The sequence below is a fragment of the Triticum aestivum genome, chromosome 2B (genome assembly GCF_018294505.1).
Source record: "Triticum aestivum cultivar Chinese Spring chromosome 2B, IWGSC CS RefSeq v2.1, whole genome shotgun sequence".
Taxonomy (NCBI): domain Eukaryota; kingdom Viridiplantae; phylum Streptophyta; class Magnoliopsida; order Poales; family Poaceae; genus Triticum; species Triticum aestivum.
In genome coordinates, this window is record NC_057798.1 from 379,937,146 (window position 1) to 379,945,725 (window position 8,580).

The 8,580-nt window shown below is 47.4% G+C and overlaps 1 protein-coding gene and 1 long non-coding RNA gene across 4 annotated transcripts; one reads left to right on the plus strand and one right to left on the minus strand.

Annotated features, from left to right (window-relative positions):
* Positions 1 to 1,224: 1,224 nt before the first annotated feature.
* On the minus strand, positions 1,225 to 2,495 carry LOC123041256 (uncharacterized). Its single transcript, XR_006418439.1, has 2 exons — positions 1,889 to 2,495; positions 1,225 to 1,817 (listed from the first exon to the last, which is right to left on the minus strand). It is a non-coding gene; the product is annotated as an uncharacterized lncRNA (long non-coding RNA).
* Positions 2,496 to 3,781: 1,286 nt separating this feature from the next.
* LOC123041257 (putative clathrin assembly protein At2g01600) lies at positions 3,782 to 8,031 on the plus strand. Of its 3 annotated transcripts, XR_006418440.1 has the most exons (5): positions 3,782 to 4,050; positions 4,200 to 4,269; positions 4,345 to 4,539; positions 7,143 to 7,311; positions 7,734 to 8,031. XR_006418440.1 is itself a non-coding variant. In XM_044463908.1 (4 exons), the coding sequence occupies exons 1-4, from the start codon at positions 3,964 to 3,966 to the stop codon at positions 7,187 to 7,189; spliced, it is 399 nt and encodes a 132-aa protein (XP_044319843.1). In that variant the 5' UTR covers positions 3,782 to 3,963; the 3' UTR covers positions 7,190 to 7,618. The 3 variants fall into 3 exon arrangements, 2 of the variants coding, with proteins under 2 accessions (XP_044319843.1, XP_044319842.1); XM_044463908.1 differs by lacking the exon at positions 7,734 to 8,031 and having other exon boundaries at positions 7,143 to 7,618; XM_044463907.1 differs by lacking the exons at positions 7,143 to 7,311; positions 7,734 to 8,031 and adding an exon at positions 4,605 to 4,708.
* Positions 8,032 to 8,580: the final 549 nt, after the last annotated feature.

Genomic DNA, 8,580 nt, shown 5'->3' on the forward strand with positions numbered 1-8,580 from the left:
GAAAATGGTGCAGCCCATGACGAGTGGCAGCGAGAGTTTTTTCGCGATTTCTTCTAAACCGCTCGTCGGAACGAAGCAAATGATACACCGTTGGAAAGATATCATCGAGGCGCATCTTTTTCATATCTATCATTTTCTCTAATTCGTTATGGTTTAAGAGCAGTTTCAAATTTACTAAATTGCGGAATTCTGTTTTTTTTAAAAAATCAAATTTTCGGTACTGTTTTTGCTCCAATTTTTTAACTGTTTGTCGAAACGAGGAATGTAATATATTGTTGAAATGGTATGGACAAGGCGCAACTTTCATATGTTGAAATGTTTTTGAGATTCCTTACGGTTTTAAGTTAATTTTGAAAATCATGTGGCGGATGAGGAGTGGCAGCGGCCGTTTTTTGCGAAATTTTTACAAACCGCCAGTCGGAATGATTCTAACGATATGCTGTTGGAAAGATATCAATGAGGCGCAACTTTTTCATGTAGAACAATCTCTCTAATTCCTTACGGTTTAAGAGAAATTTTGAATTTACAGAAATGCGGACACTCTATTTTTCACGACACCCAAATCGACGTGCGTACTTCATCCGACTGAAAACTGCACTGCATCGGACGAAAAACCACACTGCATCAGACGGGTAAGAGAACTGCATGGTTTCTTTTATTCAAACGTGATTTTTTCAAGGACGAGAAAGTAGAGTGCGCTTTACATCGGGTGTAAATGAACCACAACACTATCAAGAAGTGAACCGCATTACTTTTCTTCGCTTCCATAACATTTTTTATGCACTTACGAAATGAACAACATCAAACGGCTGACCGCACTACTTTAGACTACAAAACGCACTGCAATGTGAACCAAGGAAACTGCATGCGAGTTTGACCGTAGTGTTTTCTCTATAATTTTTTAAACAAGGCGTGTGGTGTTATATGTGTGTTGCCTTTAGCCCGAGTGAGCTTCCAGAGAGTTCAAACCGAACTCCCACACGTATAAAGGTGTACTGCAGTCTTCTTTTAGCCTCTTTCTTTTTTGTTATCTATATTTTTCTTTTTGGACTACAATTTTTCTGACATCTTTTTGGACTACATGACGGAGCCTAGCAAACTGTATTATTTTTTGTATGTCATGTTCCCACCTTTTTTTCTTTATTGACGAGATCGTTTTTTTTTTGAGACAAGATGAATGAACTACATCGAAAAAATTCTCAAGCAAGGAAGTAAACTCGTGACTGAAAGGGGACTGCTCGAGACAACTAAGTAAACTGCATGTTTTTGTTTTATATGGTTGTTTCACATCTGCTCTGTACTGCACATGTGCTCTGCAAGGACAAGACGAGCGAACTTCATTCAATTTTGTGTCCTCCTACCGCAAGTGTGCACAATGAAGCACACACGGCTCTGAATTGAACCACGAGCTCCCGTCGGGTCACCAGCATGCACACGAACCTGTCGTTGATCAGCTTGCTCGAGGGTCCTCCCAACACAGAAGGGAACTGTGCCTTCCTTTTGCGCGAGTAGTTCCTTTTTTTGCAGTACAACATCTTTGAAAATTGGGAAAATCAACAAAAAGAAACTGCGGCAGAACACCCAGCCTCGCTGCACCGAGGACTCATGCATACTGCAGTGCTTTTGCACAAGCAAAATCCGAAAAAAGGGCCCCGAACTGCAACCGATGCATCGCACCGCATGAGGGACCCAGGCAAACTGCACGCGGCGGGGTCTATTCTACCCAGTTTCTAGCAGCGCGCTGGAGTGGATCTGGCTGACGGTGGCCGGATCCAGAGCGGCGGCGACAAGCAAGCTTGAGATGGCCATGGCAGCTCCTGCAGCACAACCGTGTGAGGGGAGAGGTGAGGAGGAGGAAGAAGGAAAGGAGAGAGGAGGGGCGGCTCACCTATGGTGTTGCTCTGGCCGTTCAGCACGGCAGCGTGGGGAGCAGCGACCGGCCGGGAAGGAAGAAGGAGAGGGGCGCGGCGGCCGGATCAGGTGCCGTTCGGCAGGGAGAGGGGCGCGGTGGCCGCATCAAGTGCCGGTCGGCAGGGAGAGGGGCGTGGCGGCCGGATCCGGATATGGTCAGATCTGCGAGGCCGCGGGAGGGTGCCTGAGTGGCAGGATGGGCGGCGGCTCGGCGGCGGTAGGTGGCAGGGGGGAGCAGGCGGGGCCGGTCGTTGGGAGGAGGAGGCGGGGCCGCGCCGGCCGGTGGGAGGAGGAGGCAGGTCGGCGACAACCTGGAGGAGGAGGCAGGGCACTGTGGTTTGGGGAGGGAGGCGCACGCGGACCTGGAGTGAGAGGAGGAGGTGGGTGGGTGCCGCGGTGGTCGGGGGCCATCCTCGTGGTCGCCGGCTGCCAAGCAGGTGGTGGACAACGGCGGTGCTGGAGGCAGGTGGTGGTGGGGTGGGGTATCATGGTGGAGGAGTGGGGTTCGAGGGGGAGTGGTGGGCAGCCGTGGGAGGAAGAGTGGATTTTTCTATTCGTTAGGTTAGCGCGTGTCGGGTGGCTACTGGGTAGGGGTGTTAGCAGAATAAGAAACTGATGTGTAGAATAAGACTATTAAGGGTGTTATCATAATAGATTCATCCTATATATATATATATATATATATATATATATATATATATATATATATATATATATGTATGTATGTATGATCTAAAAGTTTGCAGTCATCGGCTTCAGCCCCCTCGCGTATAACGCGGGGGTGTTTGGAAAAGCACTTGATCACACTTGACCCAACGTCTTGGTCCGTTAAGGAGGTGTTAGTGCGGCGAACTAGGCAATCGGACTACAGAGCTTTAACACTTTCACTTAGCCATAGGAGTTTGACGGTGGGACTACTATATAGCCCCTGGTATGTCCGCGGTTATCCCAATATGGTGCGTATACATACGTGACCAGAAAGACGGTCCTTCATTTAACACGGAGGGAATCGTGAAGATTCCGATGAGTCATCGAGTGGTTGACCAGCTCTCGCCGCATCATGACAGTCAATTTTTGGCTTTCTCTACTGAGGTGCTCAACCGGGCTAGCCGGGACACAATCACAGTAGTTCTCCCTTTACTACCCTAGCCGATATAGCGGAACATAAGGTAGTAAGCACAGGAGTCGGGCAACCCAACTCTTGACCAAAGACATGATTTGGAGCTGATGCATATAAGGCCAAACTCACGACGCCGAACACTCCCTATAGGTATTCGGACTTTAGAATATACACCGGGCTGAATACAACCCCTGGTGATAGACCCATGGTATCAAGGCACGTGTGGCAATCCGACATGGGGAAAGAGTGCAGGTGGTGAGACATGAATCTCAAAACACGATACATGCTGCTTCTATAACATCCACTTTAGTACGGCGAGCCGTATGTTTACAGATAATGCCGGCATCTTTCTTGGACATTTTCCATGCCAGGAAAGTATAAGACAACAAGAGATAAAAAAGGTTTACGGAGGGTCTTAATCTAAAAAAGAAACCTTAATGCGGGGCCTTGCTGCACGTCTGCGCCTTTGTCTCCGTTGTGAAGTGTCCATGAAGGGTATAGTATGATGCCATCCGTAAAGAAAAAGGAAAAACCAGGTAAAAGAATCTTGTGTGGCCGTGAGCAAAGCTGGTTCATTTTAATGAACCATGAAGTATCTCTACTATTAATGGAGGATCGAACGTCGTGATGGTTCGACCTCGCTCGATCTCCCTCCCATCGCACGCACGCAGATTTTTTTTCTTCCAAAAATATGAGGAAAGTTGCGACGCCTCGCCGCTCGATAAAAAAAAGGGAAACAGCCCACGATCGCACACCTCATCTCCCACTAACCTCACAATCCCTCGTCTCCAATCCTCTCGCGAGAGAAATCGCCGCCGGCGGCTAAGTACCATCGTCCGTCGTGCGCGCGAGCGCGGCTGCCGAAGCTGGACCGCGGGCGCGGCGGGGCGGGGTCCGGAGCCGGGGCGAGGGCGAGGGCGACGACGGCGGTCATGGGGTCCGGCACCTGGCGCAAGGCCTACGGCGCCCTCAAGGACTCCACCAAGGTTGGCCTCGCCAACTTCAACATCGAGTACAAGGTCAGCCCCGCCCATCCTGCCATCAACACCTCGCCTTGTATCTCCTGCCGCATATGACCTGCATCCCGCTCCTCTCTGTATCTGTCTGATTATCCTGCATTGTGCCACATCAATTGCTAATGCGCCCCAAGAATTTCTGATCTCTGCAGGATTTGGATATCGCCATCGTGAAGACGACGAACCACGTGGAGTGCCCGCCCAAGGAGCGGCACTTTAGGAGTGAGTGATTCCCCCTTCCTGACCATGCAATGCGGCATCTATGCGGCCCTGGTGAAATCTTTTTGCTGGATGCAGGGATAGTGTTTGCGAACTCGGCAAATCGCCCGCGGGCCGACGTCGCCTACTCCATATGTGCATTGGCCAGGATGTCCAAGACCAAGAGTTGGATAGTGGGTTCCTTGTTTGTGTATCTTGGTAGTAGTTCCTTGTCTGTTTATCTATGCCGATTGATAATCCTTGATTCAATCATCTCCACAAGGTACAACACAGGTAATTTCACCCCATCTCGCTTATTGAATCCTGAAGCAATTAACTTATAGCTTAATTACCTGCAGACTACAGTTCTTTATTGGGAACGAAGGATTCGTCTATTTTTCTTCCACTCTGTTTGGATTTCTAGGAAGTCTTTTGCCTATTGTGCAGCACATGAGTTCAAATATTTCTTATTTGATGTAGAATCAAATAAAAAGGTTGATGTTTCATGGCTCAACCAAACTGAAACCAACCTTAGGAATACAACAATTCTTGCTCCGTTGTATGTGCTCCCAACCATTCATATTGAAGGAATATGTACATAGGCTGGGCTCGTTAAACAACACCGTAAGCCATAACATAGCTTCAACCATGAACTGCGGTTAATTAGAAGAAAAAAAAACCCAATTTGTTATTCTGTGTTTGTGAGCAGTCTATCATGGATTCGGTTCAGTTGGAGGGTCTTCTATGGCTGCAGCATAAGAAATAGTACACATCTAGCCATCCAAGATCCAACATTCAAGAAAAGTCTAAGATTTGCTTAACTACTTTTTTGATTTACTTGGGCAGTTAATTAACTGCTTTTCGTAGCTGGAGCTATACTATGTCATGATATACGAATTGAGGAAGAAATTGCAATAGATAGTCATGATATACGACACTTTTCATAAGGTGACTAAAAGATAACCGTGTGTTTCTTGCCGAATTTTTTTTGAACCGTCCATGATATTAGAGTTAGAGCATCTCCAACAGCCGCGCTATAGCGCCGCGCGCAAAAAACCTTTTAGCGCGCGCGCTGCGGCTGGTTTTGTGCGCTCGCCTACGCTGGCTCCAGCAGCCGCGCCATAATGCAGCGCGCGCGCGTCGTTCCAGCAGAGCGCAAAAATACAGCGCGCGCGACTCGCCGGGCATTTTGCATATATGGATATTTTGGACAAAAATGAACATGTAAAATTTGACACAAACAAGTTGATGAATAAAAGTTCATGCCCACAAGTTCATCAAAATCATGCCCCCAAGTTCATCCAGCCAAGTTCAAATGCAAACTAAAAGTTCAAGACATGAAAGACACATCAAGCTTCATCTTCATCTTCCTCTTCTTCATCTTCATCCTCATCTTCCGAAGACGACTCTTCCGCCTCCGAAGATGAACCTTCCTCCCTATCCTCATCACGCACCGCATCACGCACCGCATCATGTGAAGCTCCGACGGTGTTGGCAAGATCTTCAACGGCATCTTCATGGGAATGTGTGTGAGAAGCCATGGCGGCCGGAGGTGCACCCATGGCGGCCGGAGGTGCACCCATGCCTCCCATGAGAGAAGCAAAACTCATGCCTCCCATGGCGGCCATAGCGTCGGAGGGTGCTCCAAAGCCACCCATGCCTCCCATGGCGGCCGGAGGTGCACCCATGCCTCCCATGGCGGCCATAGCGTCGGAGGGTGCTCCAAAGCCCACAGAGAGAGGAGAGAGAGAGAGAGAGAGAGAGAGAGAGAGAGAGAGAGGAGAGCAGCGGCGGTGATGGGTCCCTTTCGCCCGCAGAAGAGAGAGGGCGGAGGGAGGGAGGAGGAGCAGGAGCGCAGTGGCGGTGTTGGAGGCCTTTTGCCTGCAGAGAGAGAGGGGGAGGGAGGGAGGAAGGAGGAGCGCAGCGGCGGTGCTGGTCGATCCCGTTCCACTGGATCCGGATCGTCAGGAAAAGCGGATGCGGCCACTGTCGATGTATGCAATTCAGCGCCCCTGTCAAACGGAGATTGGTAGGGATGACATGGAGAGGGACTTCGCTGGCAGGCCCTGACTCGCACCATCTACCTACCCAGCAGCCTAGGATCCCACCATCATGGGCAGAGCCTCCTCCGAGGGACACCAAGTGGGGATGAGGTGAGGCCAAGGAAGAACACATCGGGATGGCCAAAGAGGTAAATGGTTTAGTACTGCCTGTGATTTTTGTGTGGAAATCAGTGTCTGCAGTTTCTTTAGTCCATGGGATTGGTGAGTGTGTTGTGCTCAGTTTGTTATCTTAGGAATTAGTTACTTTGGGCAAATAGGGAAAGCATCAGACTTAAATCTTTTACTGCTGCGACGATGAAAATCAGAGAAATATAGCAGGTCGTGTTTGTGCTCCATGCGATTTGTGACTAAGTTGTGTTTAGAATCCTGACTTGATGAAACCGTGGCTACTTTACTTGCATTGGGGCCATAAGGACAGCATCTGCCGTGACAGAACTCCTTTGGCTGTCGGAGGAAATTTCAATAAATATGGTCATAGGTAGATTGACTGTAATAGATGATTCCAGTGATTAGTGGCTTGTGCTGGATTAGAAGGTATTATCTTAATATCCAACATCTCCAGTTTACTATTATGGTTCAGTACATGATTACTTACAATAGCTTTACAGGGGACTATCAGTCCCTAGAACTTTGTTTCTTAAAAGTTATGTGCAATTCTTTTCTACCAATATTTTGTCCATATAATTTCCTATAAATCAGTAAATTGTTTCATTTTGATTCAAATTGTTTCATATTGACCTGTTACCATATTAAGCAGTCATCCATACTGGCCGTGCATTTTCTACATGAGTAGCTTGTGATTATTTGTGCTCCATGGTCATGCTAATTGTGTAGATGAAGGATTGCTTGGCTGTTCGTGGCGGCCGTCGCCGGCTGGTTGATCGTCCTCACAGCTGGTGTCCATCGAGGTCGTTGACTCCTCTGTCCGCCTTTGTTGCTCCCGCTGGTCTGATCGGCCTCACAACATGTATCATATTGCAGTTTAGAAACGTAACTACATAAGGTACTCCATGAACATTGGTACACCTTTATTTTTCTGCTAAATTGTTCCGGATCACATAATGCACACCATGAGCACTCATGCGAAGTTATTGTGTGCCAGGTTCACCTATTTCTTATTGTTTCCATACTGACATGCATGCCAGAGTCTCCATCCACAAAGTTATAGTTTTATTGTGCAATTAAATGTGTTTGATCGTGGATGGCATTTCTATGTACTTCATAATGTTTAGTATGTTTGAACGAACCCGATCACATTTAATTTGTCTTAGCATATTGCTTTACTCATAAGATTATCTCTCCTTGCTAATGAGCTAATGGTGAAAGGGAGAATCTTTTTCTGAAATGAAGCATTATTCAGGGTAGAGAACGTACGGAGGTGCATCCTTTTGAATTTGAGAATATTTACAATTCACCCACTTGCAGCTATGGCCTTGACCTAGCAGTGAAAAGGGTTTGATGCCCTCGCCAACAGAGGTGGTCGCGACGGTGTGCCTGAGTGTACACATCACCATCCTGGTGGATGAGAAGCAGGCGTACAACAGCAGGAGGATAATTCACTCAGGACAAGATCGGTTACTTAAATTGTTCATCAACATGGTCTTGCAAGTCGTTGAATCATGTTCCGTCACCTCTGCTTACTGTCACTCTTAAGGCAAGAGGACCTTTTCTAAATGTATTCCAGTATTGTTGAGCCTCTTCTATTTTTTACTTTTGGCATGAACAGGGATTCGTTCTGAATACTATTACGTAAGTACATGTTTGTAGTTAGCATGGAGCCATAGACTCATTTGCCATCTGCGCTTGCTGTTTCATATGGTTTTATCAATAGTAAAGCTTTTGGAATTACAATCATAGTGGTTTACTTGGTGGCCAGTGTTCCTCAAGCTATACGAGATTTGGTTAAGACATGGGGATCCTTTTTTTTCACTCATGACGATAAGTATTTATATCTGGAATTCAAGTTTGAGCCACATGTATATGGTTTGGTAGTACTTTGTAAGAAAGAGGTCATACTATTTTGTGGGATGAGCGCTTTAAGGAGGGTTTACTAGGACCACAAGAAAGCTTATCGTGGTTCGTCGATAACAATGAAACAACTAGCAAGGCTGGGTCAACATTGGCGGCGAATAACGATGGTGAGAGACGTGTAAAGTTATATTCCGTGGCAACGCACGGGCACTCAGCTAGTAACTTCTAGGGTCCGAATAGGGTCAAGCCGAACTATGGACCTTTTACGTGTAGAGTGCCCCCGAAGCCAGCGAAGGGATTT